The sequence below is a fragment of the Molothrus aeneus genome, chromosome 2, assembly GCF_037042795.1.
Source record: "Molothrus aeneus isolate 106 chromosome 2, BPBGC_Maene_1.0, whole genome shotgun sequence".
Lineage (NCBI taxonomy): Eukaryota > Metazoa > Chordata > Aves > Passeriformes > Icteridae > Molothrus > Molothrus aeneus.
The window spans coordinates 41067554-41093729 of NC_089647.1; the positions used below are offsets into that span (position 1 = coordinate 41067554).

Here is a 26176-nt window from a genome sequence, read left to right on the forward strand (position 1 = left end):
TTTGTTTCCAAAAATGATTTTAGTCGAAATTCCAAAGTATGGATTTCATTTAGGATTAATCAAGCAATTAGTACAGCAATAGGAATTTATTGTTATAAATGTATACCAAATATGTGCCTTTTACAATAAACTTAAAATAATGTTTCTAATTAGCAAATGGAATACAACATTTTCTAGCTGTCTCATTAAAATGAAATTAGATGCACAGTTGGGAATTTTAATTCCAAACATTCACCTTTATTGTTGAAACATGTTCCTGAATGAGTTCCTTGACTATTTCACAAAATGTCCATGCAAATGAAGTTGTAAAACATGGGATCGAATCTTGTTAACATCCCTTTCCAGAATTATGACATTGAAAGAACTTCAGAAGGAAAAAGGGGATAATATAAATTTATCCTCCTCTGTTTCATGGATTTCTACACTGTTTGTTCTGAATGATTATGTCCTTAGCGTAAAAGTAATGTAACAAAAAAACCCCCAAAAAACAACAACAAAACCCCCAAACCCCACAAACAAACAAAAACAAACAAAAAACCCACCACCCTAGAATACCTCAGTTCCTTCTATAATACAATTTAATATTTCTAAGGCAATTCAAGAAAAGGATTAAAAATATTAAGAAATAATGGTTTTACGTGATAACAGTAGGGAGGAGTTTCAAACAAATTTGCAATCACATGAGGCTCATGCCTAATAATTGCAGTCTAGGTCTTGCTCCAGACCATTTCTGCTCTAAATCTGTGAGCCTTAAAGCAAAAGGCAATTTTTAAAGAGGTTCAAGGGAAACAATTCTCTGTGTGGATACCCAGACCAAGCCAACAAACCTGGGGCTTTTAACGTGAAGTGTCGAGTGTAGAGATCAGCCTCCAGCTGCACACGCCTACCTCCTCCTGCAACCAGCACACAGGAGGAGGGACTTTTTCCAGAGAGGTTAGGACACTTTTGACTCTTAGGCAACTTGAGGTCAGCAGTGGGAAGTGGGACGCACATAACTCACTAACAACCTCCTGGAGTCAGGTCCACCCTGGAGCTCGCACTCAAGGGAATGCTGTAACTTTGTGAGGGAAGAGCAGATCTGGGACAGGCAGCAGCATACTGAACCTGTCCTGTGCCTTCAAGACCCCCATCACTGCTCCCCTTCTGGCCTTCTGAGTCCTTCAGATCCACAGAGGGGAGAGTAGAGGCAGAGGTGCCAAAACACAGAAGATGAGGGAAGAGGAGGAAGAAGGTGGAGGGAGACAGGGGAGACAGCCTTGACAAGCAAAAGTTCCTAAATGCTGTAATTAGATGGTCAGACTTTATTATACAGATTTTTCTCCCCTGTCCCTATGTTATATTGGGACAGTTAAATATTTACATGTATCCATATAGTTTTCAACCTTATACTATTAAAGACCATCCTTGTATCTTTTTTGGTTTAATTTTCCAGAATCAGTCCGAGTTCTAATCCCATTGAGCCCTTTCATCCTACATGGGGTGTTTACTTCCTATTGCCTTCACAAAGGCAAATGGATACAAGTGATGCAAGTCTAATTTATGTCTTCTCTAGAAAAATAATCCCCTTTTGTTTCTCTAAATAGTACTGAAATGTGCAGTTAACAGAAAAACACAAGTATACAAAGATAGTGAAGGATGTTTCTGCTAAGCTCTCTGGTGCCTTATTTGTGCCTCATGTAGAGTGCTGACCGAAGTGAAAGCCTGATCTGCATCAAATGTAGTGAACTTCACTGACTTCCTTGAAGATTTATTAATGAGAGGCCAAAAAGTCAAGCTGCAAGGCTGCTTGGCTGCATGAGTGACTGTGAGAAATTCACCCAGTCATTCTGGCATGATGCACAGAAGATGGAGCTGATCAATAAATTCCAGATCACTTATTTTCTCAGAGTCTGGTATACAAATAAACAACTGCCACACAGATCCAAACTCCAAAAATAAGAAAAAGCAAGGGAATTAAGAGATTTGTGCATATCTTGTGCACCATGTTCCAAGAAAGGCCCCAGAAGTAGCCCTTTGTTGGAGAAGGTTATGAAGGGAAGGAAAAAAGGCATTGTAAAGCTCCTTAATTTAATCTCGTAGAAAATACCATACGTTTTTACATGCTTCATTAATGCTCCCTGGTTTACCAACTAGAAACACACAGCGAGTCCAACCTTCAGGGGTCAGCAGTGCTCAGGATATCTCTGAACTGCACTCTAGGCACTGTGGGGACTATGGAATAAGGGCTGACTCTGCTCAGAATTAATCCTGCACTTTTAGGATTGTATGGCTTGGAATCTGAAGAGCAGCTAACTGAAAATCAGCCCTCATCTCACAAACACCACCAATCACCAGGGCTCTTCCCTGAAATAAAGCAGTGCTTCATTCAGAGGGTGCACTTAGAGATTATTCTTGTAAATAGATTTGCTAGATTGCAAATTCTCAGTTCACTCCCTAGTTTTGAAATTAGATAAATACAGTAGCCTTTTCTGAGCTTTCTAGTGCAGATAGTCCTGTGTCTTATGAGTGATCACATTCATTTTTGGAAAGCCTAACACTATCAGACTATCTGTATATTCTCTGGAATAAAACTTGCTAAATGCAGCAGAGTTTCTGTGGCTGTGCTGAAATACAAACTGTATAAAGAAAGGCTGCTGCTTCACTCTCATTTTTATGCCCAGTGGTCTTTCATAGACTGTTCTGCCTGAATTTAAGTTTTAGTAGATTATCTTCAAATTAGAGCTCAGGATGTACTTACAATTTAATGCCTCACTCCACTAGAAGCCTAACAATTTAAATGCAAGGGAGCAAAATCTTTATAGCTTTGCTTTGTCTTGACAATGTGCTGTTTATGGACTCTTTTTCAGCATACACAGGCATACATGCATGCAAAGCCAAGAGGTGGAAGTGAAATGACTCAAACAATGAATCTTTCCTGTTACAATGTTATGCTATTCCAGGCTTTCTTATTCTTGTTAAAGGACAGTGGATTGAATAAAAAGGGAATAAGAAGTGTGATGGATAGGAAAATATAATGATGACAGTATAATAAATTATTGCTTACCATTTCCTGAGTGTTTGCAAAATCTGCCTCTTTCGAGCTACACTGCACCAAAAGCATTATATTATTAATCAGGGCAATACAAAGGAATACATATTTGTATCAAAATCTACTTAAGTGTACTGATCATTCCTGCTCCCTAAAAGCAAAACCAAAATAAAAACAAAAGAAAAAAAAGAGGAGATTTTCATCTCGTTGAAACAGTACATGATACACTACTAATACTTCTGCATATACAGAGGTATGTTGATATCTGATTAAAAATACAGTCTGAGCCTTAGCACACTGTCTTGCATGCAGACTTTTATTGAATACATGATAAACTACTCTTTATCTGAGAATCACAGCCATAACCCCTCAAGGTATTTTTATTTGACCTCGAATGAACATGAAAAAGAGGTTCACAGAGCAGCCATTTCTTTGCTATTTCTGCAGCATCTCTCAAGGCAGTGGCAGTGCAGCTTTAGTGTAGAAAGTGTTAGTGCTTCTGAAACATGTAATTAGAGTAAATCTTGAACTGAACTTGACTTTATTTTATATTTAATGACACGATCTCAAAAATACTTTGATCTGCATTAATGCAGTTGCTAGAATAAAATTACTTTCAGTCATTTAGTGTTTTGATCCCACATTTAGCTACACTATCTAGTCTTCAAGAACTGATGGTCTTTTACACTGCAAGCTGTCTCTTACCCCTATTACCCCTAGAAGACTTACCACTAGAGAGTAACATATCTTGAATCCAGGTTTAGCCACAAAGTAGTCATCAGATTTGAAGGTTATCTTTATGTGATTTGTCCTTGATGTTATTCTTGGAGGCACTTCCTTGTGTCCACACCACCGTCCTCGAATAACTGTGCTGGTCTCTGACACATCTTCCACTTCCACAAAGTCATACCTGAAAAAGAGTATGAATAATTAGTTTCTGCTGAGTCTGGTTACAGAAGGTGCTTGCAAATTGACAGGAGCACAGCTGGAGATACAAAGACATCTGTCCCCTGTTCTCCACTCCAAAACATCTGACTAAATATTACAAATGGTGGACAAGTCTGTGCACCACTAATACACTAAGCTGCAAGCTACTGCCTGAGTGCTCAAATGACTGATTTCTGTGCTCCTGGAACATGACAGTATTTGCTACCACGTTAAAACAGCAAGAAGAAGCACTTGCATGTGCTTAGTATACAGTAAGCATACGCATTGCGTTTCATGTGGTGGGTAAATAATTTAGAAACCTGATAAAATATTATTTAAGGCAAGCTGCCCAACCTGAGCAGCTGCAAGCACTTGTGCACTTTGTGGTGGTCACCCAACTCCCTGCAGCAGCAGCAGCAGCCACAGGCGCCGGCTCTGTTGGTCAGAGGGCTAGAGAGGGGCAGCCATTGTGCCAGGAGCAAAGGGAGGTGCTGGAGGGACACAGGGCAGTGCATGATACTGAAAGGTGCTTTTTAGGACCTTCCTTGTAGGTGGTACATTGCTCCTGTAGCTGGTTTGGAAAGATTTATGTCTAGCTTTCAAGCAGGAAAGCATGCTGCTGCTCTGTGTGCTGCAGTGGGGAGTTTATGTGCATGCTGTCACCAGGGAAAATGCAACAGGACATCTTGTTCTGTGAAAAGTCACATCTTGGCCAGGCACCCCTGCCACAGCAGTGGTTCCTGAGCCCAAAGAGGGCACTGCCAGGAGCAGAAGGCACCAAACCCCAGGGATGAAGGGACACAGTGGCAGCACTCACTGCTCCAGTCTGTGCATTTGCCTGCTTGGGTATAAATGACCATATAAATAAATACATAAATGTGTACAGTTATTGAGCTGGAGAATAAAGGGGACAGAGAATGAAGTTCTGCTTTTACTAAATCTATGACAAAATATCTCTCAATATCTTTGGAGGCAGAATTAGGCCCCACACATTGCTGCCAGTGAGGCAGAGGTGATGACAAGAGGGGCAGCTGGAGTGCCATCCTCACAGTACAGTAAAGCCTTAAAACCCTGGAGGTCTTTACCAGGAATGTTTTCTATTATCAAAACATCTGCTCCCTCCAAAGAAGGAGTTCAGGACTGTTGAGTGATTCTTGCTAGCAATGCACTGCTTCCCACCCCCAAGTCTGTGAGCCAAGCACCCTCCTCCCTGCCCAATTGTGGGAGCTGAATAGCTCTGTAAATAACAGACCTGCTTTTCTTTTTCTGCTGAGAGCCCATGAGATAAAAACCACAAGTACTATGTGGTTTGAGAATATCAGCTCTGCTGCTTTTATATTCACCAACGCCAAATTGCACAGAACAGAAAATAACAGATCCACCATGACCACTTAAATCTACCCAAACTCTGCTGAAATATTCTTTTTTTGAAGCACACCGAAATTTAGTTCCAGGTAGAGGTAAACTTGTCTCAATCTCCCTCCACCACTCCAAGCTCCCACTCCCTGGTGGCGATGGATGTGGTACCCAGCAGAGCTCCCAAGGATCCACCCTGGCCCCCTGGGAAACATGGAATTGTGAATGCCTATTCCAACACTAGGGGTTGTGGTGCCCAGCAGGAGATAACCCTGTAAGCTTTGGTGAAAGCTGTCCTGACTGGCCTCCCCACTTTTGGAGGCCAGAAGCCAGATAAAGCAGAAAAAACAGGGAAAATCCATGGACTTTCAAGGATTATATCTGCTTTCCACAGCAGAGGCTTTGCTGCAACGATCATAGAAGTAGGTGTATTCTCAGTTGCTTCTGTGCATCCAAGGAGGCTGGGTAATTTAATTGCTTTTCAGAATAATTTCTTATCAAGTGCCTGTGGAAATGCTAACAGCACTTCTTGAACATTCTGTAAGACCTTGAATATTTCCTCTCCTTCTTCAGAAGCTCTGAAGAAATATAGCTCTGCTAAAATATACCTTTTCATTCCTCAGCCTGAATGAATTTCAATCAGGTCAGTCTTAATAGTATGCAAATTACAATAATTAGCATTAATAAAAAATTGAAAGAAAACACTGGGAAGTTTCTGGAGAAAAAAGCTTAAGGTCAAAAACAAACACAAAAGCAAGGTAAGGTGCAGAGGTCCTGAATTACTTGTCCAGTATGCCTTCAAGCATATGCTTAGCTCTCGGCATTCATTTCAATTAAAACAGCCCTGGCTGTCTCTCTAAAGCAGCACTGCAGGGATTGTCAGGGACTGAAGCTGCAGAAGGGATCTAGTTTTGAAAAATATATTGAGCATTAGCAAAACATCCAACTGCATACAGTATTTAAGAGACTTAAAGCCATCACAATCTGTCTGACAAAAAAATTCCTCACTCTGGAAGTAATACTACCCAAACAAAGGTCTTCCAGAAACTCTAGGGAAAGTTTTTCTGTGGAAAAGGATGTGATATTTCTCCAGCACTATGGATGATGGAAGGTCTTTGCTTTTCTCTGCATTCTAAATTAGCTGCTCTGGAAAAAGCAAGCAGACTGTCTTCCAAGATGCTCTCCAAGCACATAATGCCAGTAACAGCTTGACTTTCCCTCACTGTGCCACCACCTTCAACGGCTTTTGACAGACAATACTTCATCTTTTTTTCCACAGTAAATTAGCCCTCTGTTTCAAAGTTGCAATGCTTTAAGTTCAGCCACAGTTTATCCACTATGTAAATATTAACAGGCCGCTTCTGTGTGCATTAGGCTCTGAATCTGGGAAAGCATTTGGGGTACTGGGAGGTTACTGTTGTTACTGACTCTGCTGCTGATCTTGGACCAACATCACCAGAGCAGACCTGCCAAGGAGCAGGGAAGGAGAGCCAATTTTAGGCTGCATTCTTTTATTGCTGCATGGAAAACAAACCTGCGGGAACGGTTCCCTCTATCAGTAATGCAGAAAATTTAACAAAGAAAAATAAGGAAAAAAATCCATCCTGTAAAATGCCTGCAGAGATGCCAAGCCCTACAAACACAAATTAATTGACAAAGATAAGATAAGAAGAGGCTGGGTGTGCAGAAACACTAACAACCAAGTTCTGTGCATAGATAAGGTGTAAGTAACAACATGATCACACAGAGTTGGAGGCTGAGACTTGAGCATTTCAAGTAAGCAGCATCACAGCAATCTGCCTTTTGGAGGGCATGGGAATCCTGAGCCAGTTTTCTCTCACAGAAAAGAGAGCTGAATAAAAGAAATATAAACACATGGATTTATACTGTTTTAGTGAATGCTGGCAAGATTCACCTCTGTACTTTACTAATGCAAAACAGTTTATCCACCTAGGTTAACCAGCCAGATCAGCTGAGCTTAAGGTCACTTCTGCTTAAAAGGGGAACCAAAGCAACTGGGATATGGTAGGGCAGGCTTTATCAGATTTACAGATACATCAGCATGCATCAGTACACTGATATTTGTGGACCTACATTTGAAATTTTTAAAAGGAATTGTACAAGTGAAGAGTAAAAATAAAGTTAAGCAAGTAATTTGAACATAATTCTATTTTTCAATACATTTTTATCTGTCCCTCACAACCCAATATAAACGCTTACCTACTCACTCAAACCTTCTAGAGCCCTCCACCTACTGAAAAAGATGTTTCTTGCCTGGCTGAAATGCAACAGAGGTGATAGAGGACAAAATCCTATTAAAGTAGTACCTATGTTGTTAGATAGTGGGATTTGAGCACACAAGTACCTTGTGCTTAAAACGTTATAGAAGGACTAAAACCTGACAAAACTGCTTTGGGTCCAGGACAGCTCAGTTTATTTATGAACTCAAAGTCCAATTTCAGCTGTGAGGGCCCCTTAAAGGTCTGTCCTCCTGGCAAGGACATCCTAGACCCATCCAGAGATGCCCTGATTTTGCTTTGCAGTCTCATGCCAGTGAGCTCAAAGGTGGTCCTTAGGAAGTGCTTTGCAAACTTTCACTTGGCACTCACCTGCAGATCTCATTTTCGGGTTCCTCCAGCCCAAACTGATTATCAAAAGCCAGCTGGATCCTGGTGCTCTCTGGGGAGTGGAGGCGCCACGTCAGCAGGAGGTTCCTGGGGTAGCTGCTGGGGAAGCGAGGACTGTGGATGCAGCCGTTCCCTGCCACGCTGATGGTCTCCTCCTTTCGGTACAAGTCTGTGAGGTGATTGCTCTCTGTTAGTAGTCACAACTTGTAGAAATTAGTATGTTGTTCCAGTTACAGGAAGGCAAAAAACACAACAGTTTATAACACAGCACAATTATTATTAGCATTTCAAGTCTATAAAATGTTTGGTCTAGGAGCAGATATTATTAAATGGGAAGTACACTGTATTTTCTCTTAATTCAATCCTCTATTAAACAGTAAGAACAACAGAGCTCAAGTATATAGACTCTTTATTTTACAAGAAATGTACAATTATTTTTCTACATTTATATTGATTATATAAGTTCATTCTCACCACTTTGGCTTTAAAACAGAATTAAACTTTAATAAAAGCTTGAGAACAACGAAGTAAGAAAGACTGAAATGAAAAATGTAAATAGTCCCACTTCCCAAATTCTGTGCTCTGGGGAGCAATGCCCTCTGAACAAAAGCAGCAATGAAGGACTGCAGAAAAGTGAGTATGGGTGAATTTAAATTTCTTTACTGTGCTTAAGTATTTCCTTCCAGAAACATGTGTAAGGTCGTGTTTTGATTTTATTTATATGGTTTGAACCATTTTCTGCCTATGGTCTGTTTACTCAAACAGTTACTCCATGCTTATACCAATGTAAACGAGGCCAGATCCTATCCCATCAACCATCTTACTCAATAACTTCAAGACAAATAGCCAGTCTTCACTTAATTAAAATTCCACAATTTTTGCCTGAGCAAATATTCAATTGTTCATAAAGTTTACTTTTACCGAGGTAAAACCTCTGCTGCTGTAAATCCATGGCTCCAAGGATTACAGGAACTGTGTCAAGACCCAGATCTCTAAAAGCCAAAATGTCTTCTCAGTTGCACCACGCACTTCCACTGCCCAGCTGTTTCTGATACTGGAATTTGGGTCAATTTGCATCAAAGAACTGCAAACAACCAATCTTCCGTGCATTGACAACTTTAGCATGGGGAAATTTTGAGGATCAGAAGACTCCAAGGCAACATTCAGATGACAGCAGGTTTCAGTTCCCAGTCAAAACATGCACCCCTGAGCCTCCACATGTGGGACAGCTACCTGTGTTCCTTCCCCACATGATGTATGGGGATCTACATGAATTTGGACACTTGTTTTCATGTAAACACCCAGACTCTGGTGTCTTTATCTTAAACTGAACATCACTCCACTCTGCTGAATGCCACACCAACCTCCAGTTCCACTGCAAGCAATAGAAATAGAAAACTGTTTTCTTCTCCTGAATCTGGCTACTGAGGAAGAACAAATGGGGGAAAATATCTCCACCAGGCCACTCTGTGAACGCTGGAACTACAAAACCAAAGCAACCAGCCACAGCTATCTGTCACACACACCAATCTAAGTCTTCACTTTTAAAATAAAATCTAATGTGTGACCGAATTTTTCTAAGATCTTTATATGAAATAAATATACTTGTTTCATAAATGCTCATTGAAACCAGGAATCCAGACAAACGGTACAAACTTCTTGATTAGTGCATCTATTTTTCAGGTTGCTTTTCACTGGTTCCTGGCTGTAAATACCTCCCTGCATGCAGCTGTAAACAAAGCACGATTGTCTAACCATTCATTGTACTCTTCTGACAGCACAGTAATTCTACCTTCCAAACAACCTGAAACTCAGAAGAAAAAAGTCTATGTTTCTTATAAAACTATCTCCACAGACCTAACTGTGACATCTTTCTAAGATGCTTTCACACTCTAAGCCACCCTATCTAGGCAAACACAGCCCTAGTTCAAAAAGTGCAGAACTATTCAGTTTTGTTTTGTTCTGCTTTAACCAAACAATTTGCTTTGGAAAAGTGCCAATTTGGTGAAAATAAAGACCCCCCAACTATTAGTTTTGTTGCGATTTTCATCAGGGACATCTATGCTGAAGTCTGTTTTTTATTTGCTTTTATTCTAAAAAAAGGACAAAAAAGACATCTGTGGGGTTTTTTTCCCCTGATCTGGAATGAAACAAAATGTCCAGCCAACACTACTGAGCTCTTACTGAAATCCTGAGGACCTCTGAACTCTGAAAACACCCAGTACACTAAGAGGACACTATTTCACAGGACTTTATCCAAAACGTCCAAGAAAAGGGATAAAAATAAACCAGACTTGATGATAACAAATCTAGTGAAAAACAACCATTCCCTAAGTCGGAACAAAAGTTACTGCAGTAAAACATGGCAAAACTCATCCTGTGCCTGAGAGTCCATTACTTTTCTTTCTTGAACAGCAAACTATTGTCATTTTCCCTCTGTCACCATGCACTTCACTGTGTGGTTCAATCTGGTTCATGATTCTGAGGGAAAGGTTCCCTTTTCCTGGACATTTCTAGTGCTGGCTTTACTCTCGTGTCGTCAGCTGCTGAAATTAAGAGTTCTGGGGACAGTATCTCTGAAATGTGCTCATACATATACCCCCAAACAAAACATCTGTGCACACAGCACACCAACTGAGAATGAGTACTATTTTCTCTCTTGTACATCAAGAAGAGGGTCTGTCACAGCTTTTCATTTAAATTAAACTCTGAATCATGCAGACTACAGTGCTCTGCCTGCAAGGCAGTCACACCTGACCAAGACCAGTACTGAAATGTCACAGCTGGCACAGCTCTGCAGCATCCAAGTAGTACAGGTACATGAAGCAATAGAGCTGCACGTGTTATGAAGCTTATAAATCAAAGCACAGTGACTTGTTATTTCCACCATGGTAAACGTGGCAATTATAAAATCATTGTAGAGGAAAGGCTGGAGAGAAGCATGGGGAGAAAATTCTCACTATAGTAAAGTAAGGGATATTCAAATATTACACTCTGAGGAAAAGCCCTTTCCGTAATGGAATAAAGTATGTTTGATAAGAATGGCCATAAATACTGTTTCTATAGCCCACATGGGATGAAATCTCAAGCTATTCAGAGCCCTCATGTGATGCTGGAGCAGACTCTTCAGGAGCTCTGAAACAGCCTGATTCCCTCTCACCCCTCCTCACCATGCACTAAATTACGATCTAAAGTGGTGTAGCCAGCACTGTAATCAAACACCACAGAATTTTCTAAGGTGATTTTCATTAGGATTTCACAGATAGAACACAGTCAACATAGAGTTGCTCCCAGGAGGTTGGCTCCTCATAAATCATCAAGCATCTGGGAAACAGCTTGAGGAGATGTGAGCAACTCTCGTACCTTTTGTATCAACAAATCTATGAGACTAAAATAAGACCTTTCCAAGAAGACAAGCACTGTCCTCATCAGATACACTGGGGGAGCTCATGGAAATCACACATTCACCAAGGGAAAAGTTGGGATAAAAACCAGTTAATAAAAGGCATAGGCAAAGGAAAAGACAGTACATCTTTCAAGGCACTGAACTGTCCCATGTTGTAACACAACACAATGCAGCACCACACCGTGTCCTGGATGTCACATTCTAACTGTATTCCATAATGCTTTATGGGAGCAAATAAAACACAACAGTGCATAATGCACTGCCTGTCACATTTACTAAAAAGCATACAAAATCATTTCACAATGAATAAAAGCAGGTGCTAAGTCATAAGGCAAAAAGGCCATTTAGGTCATAAACAGAAGGAGGATATTTGAGATTGCAGAAGCCACAAACACATCCTTGCACTGGGGGAGAAAAACTATCTCATAAGGAAGATGAATGGGAAGGAATCTGGAAGACATCCTTTTTGGTGAGGCAATTCCCTGTAGAGAGTCTGAGCTGATTGTGAAGCAGCTTGCTCTATATTTTATTAATCTGAACTAATCTCTCCTTTTTTTTCCCCTCTTAATTCTTTCGCAACCACTAAGTTTAAATATGGCATACATGATGGTCCAGCTGTCCAAATTAGAGGAGCTTCCTTTTAAATGCTCAAGGCAACTGTATTTTCCAAAGTGTTTGCCTTCCTCCCCTGCAAGGAGTGCAGCTGAATGTCAGAGAGGGAACTGGGATGTACAGTTCAATATTCAGGAAAATGTGCTTGTCTCAAGACAGGCCTCACCATGCATGACCAGTGCATCCAATGTTTCCCTTTCCCAGTGATGCCATGCTGCAGGAGCAGGAAGAATCAGAAAGATGAATTTCATCCTGTGTTTTCTCTGGATGCCTGCACTTCCTTGTGAGCTTAGGAACATATCAACACTTTCCTCTTGAAGCTACTCCTCCTAGTCATGACATGCCTATTACTATAGACAGAAGTCTGCTTGTATCATCATCATCATTCAACAGGCAATGAAGTCCTTCACTAAAACAATGGTAATAATAATTTAAAAAATCCCAACCAACCTAAAAGGCAATTTCTAACTGATAATAGCTAATCTGACATCTGTTCTGTAATATATCCAGCAAGGAGAGTCTTTAAGTGTCAATTCCTTTAGAAAGAAGAAGACTTGAGAAAATGACCTTGTCTAAGGACCTAACCAACAATATGGAATACTTAGCTCCACCCTTCTAAGGTTTCTGAATTTCAACACTTCCCACATTTCCTAAAGTGTTGTTTTGTTTCTAAGTTTGCTTCTGTCTTTCTTCCCCTTGGGTAAGTTGGCCAACCAACTTTGATACAGCAGTAAAGGCTGAAAAAATACCATATTCTGAATGTATTATGACAAGAAATACACCCTCTGAAATGCCATGGAGCGCAACCTCATGAGCTCATCCCTCTGGTACAGCTGAGGAGAGAGTTTCTGAGAACCATGGTGAAGTTCATTTTATTACTTATGAAAGTATTTGGTATTTCAGGAAAGGTCCTTGGAATTTTGCACATGGGGGTTTTCCAGATATAACTCTCCTCCCCCACTGCTGTTGTCTTAAAAAAAACAAAACCAAAAAACAAAAACCAGCAGTCAGTGGTTTGCCACCAGTTTTTAAACAAATGAGATAACCTTCAGGGAGAATAATAGCTCTTCAGCTCCTCCAGTTGAAAATTAGCCTGATCTAAATAGCTGAATCCACCTAGAAAGAACAGTAAAACACTTTTGAATCCAGACCACAAATCAGCCCATCTCAGGGACAGGAATGTCAAGCGAGTTGTATTTATGGTAGCCTGCTTAGGCAGTCACTGGCTTTTTTTTACTCCCCACCCTCCTGCAATAAGCAGAAACTTTGCTATCCATAAGGTTCAGTGTAAATCAAATTAAAAGATGACACAGTTCATTGTAAAAATAGTGTATGGCATAGCTGGTCACAACTTGTTGGGAAGATGTAAAACTGTAAGATCATTTTTCTTGTTAAAAAAGAGGGTTTTTTTGATTTTTATTTTTTGTGGGTTTGTTTGTTTAAATGGATATAAACAATAAACTGAATCCTAGACAGTGAACACAACATCACACTTCTACTTTCTAATGCAGAATATAATCCTATATGGTAGTACCAGTCCTAGACATCTCTTTCCTTTTAATGACAGAGGCCTAACTCACGTAAGTCAGCTCTGCTCCCATCACTATTCACCAGCAGTTCTCCAAGAAGGCAAACCAAAGGAGGGAAAGGATTGGGATGGTCAGTGATAAAACAGGTATACCACACTCCCAGCCAGCTAAAAGATCCAAATTGTCTCTTATAGAGGCACTAAACTGAGAAACAGCCAATCCGGTATAAGGACGTGTATGTAGGAGCACATTAAGGCAGTGGATCCATCCAAAACATCACTTCAAGTTGCTTTCAGCTTTATACAACTTCAATAACCCCATTTATTTCAAGAACACAACAAACCCATAGTCAAGCTCATACTTAAGGAGTTTGCTGGATCAAGACCCAAAAACAAGAGAACAGCATTTTAACACCACCAAACATCTTCCTTACCACCCAGTAAATGAGCAATTAAAAAGTGAACCTAAATCCCACAGGAGCTGATGAAAGACTATCAACTTGGTTGGTTTGCCACTGGACTTCAAAGAAGAAGCTCCAAGTACCTGCTCCTTCTCTTATTAACAGGCCTCTTCTTTTTATCAGGAGCATGAAAGATACTCCAAGCAACATGACAGTTCAAATCTAAAGCATGACCTGTTCTATCACAGAGGTAATATCAAAAGATGCTCTGTGCATGTTCAGCTAAATTCAGACCTGAGCTGTGTGCAGATCTTTGCCAGAAGAATATATCCATAGAGGATTTATAAAAGAAACAAAATTGAGCTTTAGTTGAAAGAAATAAAATTAGTCAGGGCACAACACCAGTACAGAAGGTATCAAAGAATGAAAACACTCCAGACATCTAAAATTCAATTCAGAGCTATCATCCATTTGGTAACAGAAGGGTTAGTGGTCTGCCTGTGGTTCTGTGCAGAGCAACTCCACTAGTCCTGGTGGTACACAATCAGTGGTTGAACATGACCTCAGCAAAGACCACTTATGAGAATAGTAAATGAGCAATTGATAAGGAAGTCCAGGCACATAATTCAAAGAGACAGCCTGTCTCCATGCTTCTCACTGTAATAAGCATAGTTTTACTTGCATTTAATAATAGTATTTTCCCTGTGAAATGGTCACCACCATAATTGCATTTTGCATACAGAACTGAAAAAATAGTCCTGAAATGAAGAACAGACAGGACTGCATTTTGGTGGGGTGAAGGCTCTCCTTTTGTCTGCTGCAGTGAGGGCCTTGCTCAGACTTCCACAGATGAATGCTGAGAAAACAACTCCTTAATTATGTTTACAAAGATACCAAACTAAGAGCAGTTCGCTTTTAGCAGTGACTTGTATTACTTGCTTTTATTTGACTTCTTGATAGAGATTTTCTTCTACACAAAAGAACATCCTGAATGTGTTATAGAAAAGCAAAAGTGTCTTTAGAAAAGTAACATATGTTAGGCAAACATATAAAACACTTTGTTAACTGCTAGCTCTTTCCTGATGGGTGGTAGTGTTGCAATGCACCTCTGCTGGACTCTTAAACCAACAGCAAACTGAAGGTTTGCATATTTATATATTTTTTTCTTTGGGATTTCATAAGTATGAAAGAAGAAAATGTGTGTATCAAGAACGTGTATCTCTAATAATGTGCAGTAAGACTAATGCATATATCCTCATGATTGTGAGCATAAAAACACATAAAACCTTGAGAAACAGTGAGAAAAAAAATACAGAAGGAAATGGTTCTCCTGGTGCTGCAAAGAGCTTAAGGGAAACATGATAACGGAAGCAGATGTTTGCAGTGAGTGCCAACATCTTTCTAAGAAGGCTGGTACATAAAACTTGCGTAGTGCCTTGGAGAAGATGGTGCCATTAGAGACACAATTGCTATTAAACACAAATACCAACACTGGACATCGGCTCATAATGTTTTGCAAAGAAATAGCAAACTGTGAACTTAGACACTCTGAATTTTCCTGTTTAGGCAATGGCTTCAAGAAACTAGACCTTTATGGGAAGCTTCCTTCAAATTCTCCTGAAAATATATTTTCATATATACACAAAAATATATTCCTTTTCCATTTTCCCATTTTCTCTTCATTATTTTTCACTTTTTTACAACCAAACAAAGACTTTTTGCCTTGTAAATCTGGCATAGCTCAAGTCTTAAAAGAGAATCTGTTTTAAAATACTGTTTTAGAAACTGTTTCACTCAAGTACTTCTATGTCTGAACAAGACATGGAATTTTTTTACAGAAAAAAAATGCTGATAGAAGGAAAAAGAAAATCCAATCAAAAGGGGAAAGTCTTCTCATGTTGAACATATTGTAGTAGATACATAGGCAATTACAGAGTGGAGGTCACATGTTGGGACATTGGGCAGTAAAAGGAGATGTGTTCCATAAGACAAATCAAGGCAATTTTCTCTTGTGATGTGATGTTTCCTTACCCTCTGTGTCAGCACTGAAGATCTAAAATGTCTGAAAGGGAGTGAAAGGTCACTTCTTATAATGGAAAGTCTGGCAAAAGAATTCTAACAGACATCCTTTCCTTGGACTCCATTTGCCATGGACATGTTTTTTTGTGTCTTAGAGTCCACACACCAACCAACTGCACAAATATAAAAGCTTGTGAGGATACTTCAGTCCCTTTAAGGCAGGTGCACTAAATACCTAATACCATAAAGTTACCTTAATCTTTTTTAAAAAGGCAGATCTCAATTCATTAAAGTATGATTGGTAGTAGTCTGTTCCTTTTTGTAGACTAGCCTAACAGCTAAAAAATGAACTCCATTCTCAAAATGAGGACACAGCTTAATCTCCTCCAAGGAAACAGAAGCCTGTGTTGTGATTCTTCTACTTGCTCAAGAAAATTCAGACCACTTCTGTCTACTCTCAAGGGACAGATAGCTTCTGGATATTGCTTAAAGATGGCTTGTCCATTTTCCAAGGAATGGATAGAGGTAAAATGCAGGAAAAATTCTTGGCGCAAGGACTAGGTCTCAAGATTAAGCCAAAAATTAAAGACCCAGCAGCTTTTCTACTTTCTACTCCAAGGCACTGTCATCAGTCTCTGACAGTTCAGACCAGAGCAGAGCACACCACAGCCTCTTTTTGCCCCTATGTCTCAGTTTTCTTCTGCTGAACACCACAGCACTGGTGCAAGGAGAGCAGAAGGCATTGAGATCTTTTCCTGGAATGAAGGCAGAACACGACCAGGGCCACTGGGGCGGCGTTACATCATTTAGATAAAACCCATGTTGAGAAACAAAATTCCCAGTCCGGAAAGTAATTTAAGTCATGCATTCTGAAAGTACTGAGAACTTGAAGTGCAGGGGATCTTTCCTGTAAGTGCTTAGGATTTTCTCTGGAGGTCTGGCATCAGAATGCTGCAGAGCTGTCGTGTGGATAGATACTGCAATTCAACAAAGTTTCCAGGCACATAAAATTCTTGGCTGTGGCTTTCTTTTATTGTTATGATCCTGCACCAAAGGATCATCTAGACATTTCCTTAGTCCTTCACCTAGGAACAAAACTACATGTGGTGGAGTGCAGGAGAGCTCATTCACTGCCAATATTTAGGGACAAGTGGCTGGGAAGATGATACTGGTGTGTAACAGCATAGCCCACTAGCTCAGGAGCTGCTGTACCACGGGCAGCAACCATCTATCTTACCAGTACAGACACATCCTGACCACCATAAGCCAAAACCAAAATTGGAAAAAGAGCTATCTCCAAAGGTTTGATTTACACACCTCAGCTTCCCAAGCCCTTTCTGGAAAAACAGCTGTTTGGCTCATTACCAAGAGGAAGTTATTGGAAACATTCTTTCTAGGCTGTATAGGGGGATGTTGATGGAAAAAAAGGAAGAGCCTAACTTACTCTTAGGTTTGTTATGTTAGAGGCACAACAGATCCTATGTGAGCAGATGAAAGCACGCTGAAACCTGTGTGGAGGCAATGATAACCAGAACTTTGCTAAGACTCCACGGGGAGCAGACATTATGTATCTTTATGCTCTGAGCAGGGCTGAGTATACTATTGGCAAATCAGGATGTAATTAAATAATCCTTCACTTTCATAGACCTTCAATGAACTCTCACTTTTAAACGGAAAGCTGGAGTCCCCTGTGCAGTTGCACTGGAGACAAAGCCAAACTTCAAAGTCATCTTTGACTGTGGATTCAGTGAAATGTTTGACTAAAAGAAGAATGCAGCGGTTACAATGAAAAATTCAGCCAGCTTTGGCTACAGATCTCACTAGCAGGAACACAAAGGGACACATTTCACTCCTCCAGCTTTCAGAAGACACATGAGATTACTTCAGAGTAACCAGCAGACACCATCAGCACCCCTTCACATTAAAGCTTCCAGAGAGACACGGTGAACCAACCAAACCCAGTTTGCCCCCACCTAGCTGAAAGCATAATACTGAGGAGAAATGCCTGCAGATATCACAGCAGAGGATTTAAGGGAGCAATCTCAGGTTTTGCTTTACACTTCCTGATGTAGATTGCACAGCAAAAAAGGAGAAATGCACACAATGGTGGTATGCATGTGTCTGCACAACAGGCAGGACTTGGATGCTTGGCTGAGGCATGACCCAGAATAGGTCCCTGAGAGCCTGTGAAACCCAAGAGATCAACACCAAGCCACCGAGGCTTGCAGCCTGCAGGTGAGAAGGTCTAGCCTCCATCTGTTTTAGAAGGGGAGGTCAAGGGGGACTATTTCACTCCTGTGTCACCCCAGTTCCATGCTGATACTGATGCTGCACATCTGGGTGAACACCATGTGCTGAGGTCCTGTCCGTTCAGAGGGCACAGCTGCGTGCTGACTATTAAACACAGCTCCGAGCAGCTGTTTGGCAAAGAGGAGCCAGATAAGAGGCTTATGTAAGGGAGATAAAAAGGGTGAGAAAGTCCAGTAAATACAGTACTCTCACATCATTTCATTAACACCCTGTATCAGAGCTATTGAAGGGAGACAGGGACATATTGCACCATTTCCTGCAAAAACTGTTTTCCACACTAATGCTTGAAATGCATAAGGATACCTTGGCACTCTTTGGACTACCCAAACAAATGGCTTCTACTCAATTGGCTTTGCATATTTTTTTGGCATCTAGAATTACAGTCCAGTAAGACAAAAAAAACATCTCTACTTATAACAGCAATGGAATATACTATGTGAGAAAAATTTTTTTGTTCATGTGTTTGACACAAGAAAGAAAAAAAAATTAATCTTGGAAGAACAAATATGAAAGCTGGATTAATGACAAATTTGGTGTCAAAACTGTATTTTTCTGATATCTATTTATTGGCAAGAATTCCAGAGACCACTCTTTTTCTTGTTTGAACTTCCAACCTGTTTCATTTATTTGTTCTTCCTTAGTTTATCTCAGTCTTTTCTATGGAAGCTATGGAAGAAAAGGATGAAATTTTAAACCTTTCTTGATTTAGAGACTTCAGAAGTCCTACTTTACAGTAGACACTCTAGATAACATAGCAGCAACCATTTTTGGATTCCCTGGGGTGAAATGTTCTGGGTCTTTTTATAGTTTAGACTGTAAATAAGAAAATAACACAAGTATGACCTTAAATAACATCTAGTATAAACTATAATTAAGTAACTGACAACTTTGGTAAATGACAGCTTCATTGCATGTTACTAAAATCAGGTTTGAGAAGTTTAAGTACGTAGCACTGCTGTCCTATCATTTGCTGGCCTATGTACTGATTTATTTTATTTAAAGTTGTTCATTTTTTGCATTTTTGTGGCGCTCCCCATCTCACAACAGCTCCATCTTTCTCAGACCTTCACTTCTCATTTGCTCCTAAAAAAAGGTTCCCACCTGGCGAACCTCATGAGCTGTTACAGACACTGATACTCTCCATGACTGGCCATTTCTCCTCTCTGCTCCCAGTGGCACTGGGCAGCTGCAAGGACCAGTGAGATGCTGGCCTTGGCTACAGCGGTAGGGGAGGGGAGGGGAGCAGACACCAGCTAAGAGAGGCTCCAAGAGCACTGGTGGAATCACAGCGAGACATTTCACGCCACCTCCTTCCCACATAGCAGATTTGCCAGCCCAGTCTTTGCCCTTTCATTGCCCAAAACGAGGGGCAGCGTGTCAGAGCCATCGCTCTCACTGCACTCCACAGGGGCATCACGGGCTAAGGACAGGATGGAGTATGCAATGGCACAGACTGCTCACATCCATGCACTTCTCTCAATTACAGGCCCGTAGGAGTTTTTTAAGCCCATACTGACATTTGCAAACACTACCATGATTTGTGCAGCACATATTTGCCAAGGAGAAGGCAATTTTCCCTCTCTCTCTCTCTTCTTCCCTCCCTCCCTGCCCAGGAGCAGCAAGGGTCAGTCCTGACATGCAGAAGGTGGTGGCATTCCCCAAAAAGCATCCAGAAACCCTAAAAGCCCAGCAAAACCCCAGGTTCCCACCAGCTGAGGGTTTGTCTGCTACAGCTGCAAGGTAAAGGCTGAGAGTCTTCCCTGATTCATTCACTTTAATTAAGGGACTGGTGGTCCCCAACCTACCAGTTCAAGTCTAGCCACATACACATTTGCTTGGTTATTTCATACATAAAGCTTTAAATAAAATGCCTTTCTTTTTTCTTCCTACTTTTTAATGGATGCAGAGAACCATTCTGTCAAGAACAAAACAAACGCCCCACTAAACCCATCTCAATGGACAATTTGTTTCTCCAATGCAGCCTTTAAGTAATAAAGAAAGAATAAACATAACATTCTCCTAAGAAATAAAATGAAAACACTCTAAAAAAAACCCCTTGCTTGTCTGAGGCATACTAAGATGTTAATAAACTCAGCTCAGACATTTACAAAAGAAGCTTGCTCACCAAATCCATTTTCATAGAGCAGTAAGACAGCCTGGAACCAGATCACCTGCTTGTGTAAATCAGCAGCATCCCTACAGTGATCACAGCTATTTACACCAGCTGAGGATCTGACCAAAGCAGGAGGTGAAAAGGGGAAGAGAAAACTTTAATCTGAACAGGACCAGCAGCAATAAGTGCCCAGTGCTGTGATACACTGAACTCACGAGAAATTGAACTTAATTGGCTCATAGGGAAAATTCAAGGTGTGCCTCTCTGACCTATTAAACAGAATTGGAGAACTTATGCATGTTTTTTTTTATTTGCAGGTTAAGTTGGGGAAGATTCCTAATTATATCAACATGGACTGAGTTGTTTGATTCAAAGGAAAACATTTGCATTTGTTTTTACACAAGTATTAATATATTGGGTTTTGTCATTTCCAAATTATCTTCTGTACATAAATGTAATAGCTGAATTCAGTAAAATGTTTGATTTTTATTCACTCTTTCCACACCTTAAGTGCTGTTAGAATTTGCTGGGATCAGCAAGTCAGGCACCCTTGAAAGTCTCACCCCCATGCACTGGGGACTCCCATGTGATTCAGGAGAATTTCAGCTCCTCAACCAGTGCAAACCAGTATTGCTCACATGACACAAACTGAGCTTTCACCCAGGCAATTGTTCCTATCATGGTTTTTTCCTTTCCTGGTCACAAAATTGCCACTACTGCACAGAGCTAAAACACAGATTTTGAAATAAGAATTTGAGATTGAAATACACAGTTTACCACTTATAAAAAGACTCAGATGCTATACCATTTGTGGATCTTTAAAAACTAATGTAATGTCTGTCACTGATGTAAACACATAGATACTTTCAGGGCCTTATTTCAAAATTCACATAAAATCTTGTCAATGCCAGATTCATGCATACAATACTTAACTTTAGGGATTTTTTTCCTCTCTTTCTTTAATCATCTGAAATATTTCCATATGGCTATAAAAAGACTGCTTTTAAAAAGCAAGTTCTGAAAGAAATGCTAACTAATCATTAAAAACCTAGGAATCAATTATATATGTGCTGAGTACTTCACATTCTCCAAATACATGTGGCTGTTTTGTCAAAATGCAGAATTATCAGTCTTTATGTACTATAACAATTAATGAAGAAATCCAAGAGCTGAATCCAAGAGCTCAAAAAAAAAAAATTGGAGGAGGTGGTTTCAAAAAAGTCCACTGGCAGCACCATTTTTAAAAAAGAAATATTAACAGAAAAAAAAAAAAACAACTCAAGCCAACTACAGGTTTGAAAAAGAAAAGAAAAATTTTAAAAAGCAGGGATTTTTTTTCTTAAATGAGAATGAATAGAATGGATGTAAAGATCAACTTCTTTCTCCCCCTAAAAGACAAGAGCTCATAAACTGCACCAAATGTTGTACAGAAAAAGGTTTGCAGAGAACAGCTTTCTACCAGAACATAACACTGGCTGATTATAGGGAAGCCAGAAGACTGTATCTTCTCTCAGATACAAAAATTAAGGAGCCGGACACAAAGACTTTCAAGGCAACTGATGCTACCATAAGTATCTAAGGTTTGTGAGAGACCCTGAAAGAAAGTATTTCTCTCTAAATTAAACAGTGGCAGATAAGAGAAGGGAGTTTTCTTGGCTGCTGGAAAAGATATGAGACACGTTAGAACTATAAATTATCAGCATCATGGTACCAGCGGAAATATTTTTAATACACAGTGACTTCCTGCAGACTAAGACCAAGTCTCTGATATGGTAGGTGTTGACAAACAGAATGGGAAAAAGACTGGAGTCCTAGGAGGTCATGTGTTGAAGAGATACCACCAAAGCGACCTAAATTACCCCGGGATTCAGACAAAATCTGCAATTCAGGGAGACTGGACACTGTATTACTTTATAAGGAGAACCAATACATTTGTCATTACTCATATTATTTGTACTCCAAATTGTGGTTAGATCCAAAAATACCGCTTGGGCATCACATCTGTTCTACAATTCTGGCAGAATTGTATTTCTTAACTTCACTGTAAAATTGCCACCTCTCTTCTTAGATATCTGTGAGCATCACACCTTCTGCAGGTCTTTACTTTCCACCTTCTGTCCCAGCCCACATCCAGATCATCTCAAAGACAGACTGACTGGACACGAATTACCCCTGATTCTGTGTTTGTAAGAGATCATTTTCTGACAGATTACAAAAGCTTTTTATCAGGCACGCCATGGAGCACGCATACTGTGACAGAATTCAAAATGTTGACAGTCTGAACTTCTGTGCATGCAGAATTATACATTCACAGCCCTTTTTTTGAGAATCTGCATACACAGCTAAGACATTTCTGCATGTATGCCTCTGGTGATTTTTTCCCCCCTAGATGAGTACATTTATGATTAAATTATAATAGTTTTCTACATAGCATTCTTAATGTTTAGACAGATTGATAGAAGAATATATTTTATTCCCATTACTTGAAAAAGCTCTCTTACTGAAAGTAAACAGTGATTACAGAAACCATAAACATTGCTTCATTCAGAATTAAAGCCACTTCAGCTACTTGTTTCGTAGAAACTATGGAAAGAAGCAAGGCAGACATGGTGCTGTTACTCCATAGAATCTGCTCACAGCACCAATAATTTTTTAAGTGTCATCATATTTTAACAGGAAGAAATGCAATTATCAGAATAGGTGTGGATCTCAGTATATTTTACTATCCCGCTCACTTCCACTGCCAGGAATAAGAGAAACCAAGAAGACAGAAACTGAAAAACTCCAACCACAATTGAGTAGCAATTAGTTATGAAAGGCTCCCTTGTTATAATATCCTTTAATCTAGATTCTGTTTGATTATTGCAGAAGACACCCAGTGGCTTTAATACATTTTGGACAAAAAATAGAGACTGTGAGAGAAAAAGCCCCACTTTCTTGCCAAGCAAAATTTGGGGAGGATAGTATTAGCGAATGTTCATGTAGATTCCTTCTTAAGACACGATCTTATTCTTCTTGAAACTGTGCTAGTTTCATCAGTAACAGGACTGGGCTCCAATTGTTCATTTATGATGGATTTTGTTTCTGTGCTTTTCTCCTCATCCCCGCTTCATAGCTGGGAAAGATGTAAACCATATAAACAGATGGGATTTTGCTACACTAGTTAACATGTTGATCAATCACATCATCTGCTGTGTGAGCCTTCCATCTCCTCCCTCCCCTCCTTTTGTAATCACACAAAAAACCCCAGCAGACTGCTTGTATATCATTGGTCAGGATGACAGGCAACACATTTCTCAATCTGCTTTCTCCTTTGAACACAGTAAGGTCTACAGAAGGTTTTCACACCTAACTAAACCACAGATACACAATACTCCGGAAAAAACGCCCCACTGGTTCCTGCTTTACAGTGTACAGTGCAGGACAGACGTGCCCACAGCCTCCTGGAAGCCTTCCTCCCGGGATGGCAGAGCAGCACGCCACATCTGCCTGGGGACACCTTCAGTGACAAGATGTCTCTTCACGATATGGCTGTTGCTCTTAAAATGCATCATGGCAGCAACCTGTAGTCCTCAGGATTCAAGGCGTTTCCTGAGCTAGGCACCATATGGTTATATAAAACCCTTCTGCAAAAGTTGCTGTGATGACAACTGGCAGGACAGGAAAAGAACTGGAGATGGAGCACAAAAACCAGGTAAGTGCAACAATGACAAGTAAGAGAAGAACATATAAAAGGCAAGTCATATTCACATCCATAACTAATTATATGCCCATCATTTGCCAGTAGAAAAACACTATATGGTCTGAGGGTAGAAAAGGAAGATTGCAAGAAAAATTAACATTTTTAGTTAGACTAATTGAATTGGCTTAAAAAGAAAAAAATCAGAATGCCTTTGGGTACACAGGATTTTCACTGATCCTCTCTGTTTTTGTGTCTGGGTCCCACTGGTGAGGTTTAGAAGTGGATTTTTTAAGATCTCCCTTCTACTCATGCCAGACTGGGGAGTGCAGGAAGGGCAGACGAAGCACACTCTCCAGACCACTGGGACCAGAGCTTTTCTCCTGGAAGTGAAAACCTTGACGAAAATGGAGAAGAGATAAACCACTCCTGACTTAAACAACAGGCTTCCTTACTGCATGCCAGTGAGATGCCAGGGCTGGACTCCATGTTTTAGCAAAACTCATAAGTAGAATCATACCTACTTTATTGTAAGAATTTTTAGCAGTAATTAACACACATAGATTGCAAAGCTCTTCTAGGCACTGTGATGCTGCTGTTCTCTAAAGATGCTCAGGAAGACATCACACTGCTCCCTGCCTTAAAAACTGCTAATAAAAGCAGGCTTTAATTCTGAAGTGCATTCAGCGCACATGGGGGAGCAAAATCAATGCTTGGTTTAACAGATCAAGGAAAACAACTCCCTGGCAAGGTAACCGTGTTTTTCAGACTCCTATGTGCCCTGTTCAAATGCTACTAAAGTCAATGCAAAAACTCCCCAGGGAATTTGACAGATGAAAAAAACAAGGAAAAAAAATCAAATCCAAATCCAAAACCTTGACCAAAGCAAATTTAAAATCCCATCACAATACACCTCATATTCTCTGAACCCAAGTGTTTTAGTATGAGAATCAGATTAAGGTGTGCAAAGTCCCTTCAGTTGGTTCACATATTAGTGAGAGAACTCTGCCAACCATCAAGATTTCAACAGAAACATCACTTCTGTTAACGTTATCTGAAAGAGCTATAGCTTCTAATATTGAAACATCAAAGGAACGGAATATATCCCAGCAAAACTACTGATCTTTAAAGGCAGAATTAAGCAAACATTTTCAACACAATGAGAGACTGAAGATTTCTCTGCATTATCTTACTATTGTTCAATAATCTGTGTCCATTCAGGGGTTGCAGTACAAGCTTAAAATATTGAAGAAATTGCATTCCAGCCATGGCAACAGTATAGATGCAATCGACTCTTGACTTTGATTCTTTTGAAGGAAAAAGGCTGAAAAATGTGGCTGTACTTATGGTAAAAGCAGTGCAAAAGTAGTTAGAGAAAGACAGGAAGAAAAGATGCGAACACTTCCCTTTTAAAGTGACATCTGATCTGGAATATAAAGGTTCAATTATTATTTAGAAAGCTGTGTTCTCAACAGACATTTTCCTAAACCTGTAAAGGAAAAATACTCCAGCATTACATCAAAAACTTTTATTTCACCTTTTTTTAAAATTTTTGTGAATAATTTACCACTAGAAAGTGGTTGCTAAAAACATATATTAATATCAACATTTATTTTAAAAACTTCCAAACCTTTCTTTAAAAAAATACATAGAATACAGGCAAAGAAATTAAAGAGAAGAGAAGCCGTGGACAGAATTCATAATATCAAAAATTACTGATCTTGCATAAGCATTATGCACTATGTAAGAAGAAGAACTTGCTCCTCTTCAGAATACAATTGTTTTGTGCAATACTCATTTGTTTCTGCTAAAGAAAAATCATGGGCAACACTATTTTGGTCGTCTTCACCACCAAAATGTGAAAATCTTATGCCTACTGTAGTCTTACAAGTATTTTTGACTGGATTCAAATCATTCAGAACATTTTTCTTATAACAATCAGGCTTTCCTGCAACATTTTTAATGACATTTTCTATGTCTAGATATTGCAATTACATTAGAGAAAGAGACTCAGAACTGACTAGACACCCGAGATCTGAACCTGATGCACTCTCTCCTGCACTGTTTGCTTCAGGGAAGTCATTGCACAACACCAAATTTCCAGAAATAGAAGTCAGCAATTTGGATTAAGTATATTTTTGTGACAATCAGCAAGCTTTATGGAGCACTA

At 39.9% G+C, this 26176-nt stretch overlaps 1 protein-coding gene across 1 annotated transcript in view; it reads right to left on the reverse strand.

The window, feature by feature from the left end:
* Window positions 1–26176, reverse strand: part of PDGFD (platelet derived growth factor D) — a 139123-nt gene that overhangs the window by 50573 nt on the left and 62374 nt on the right. The window contains exons 2-3 of the mRNA XM_066570803.1: window positions 7921–8125; window positions 3758–3938 (exon numbers count right to left, since the gene is read on the reverse strand). Coding sequence (XP_066426900.1) covers window positions 3758–3938; window positions 7921–8125 — 386 coding nt within the window. The remainder of the gene's footprint in view (window positions 1–3757; window positions 3939–7920; window positions 8126–26176) is intronic.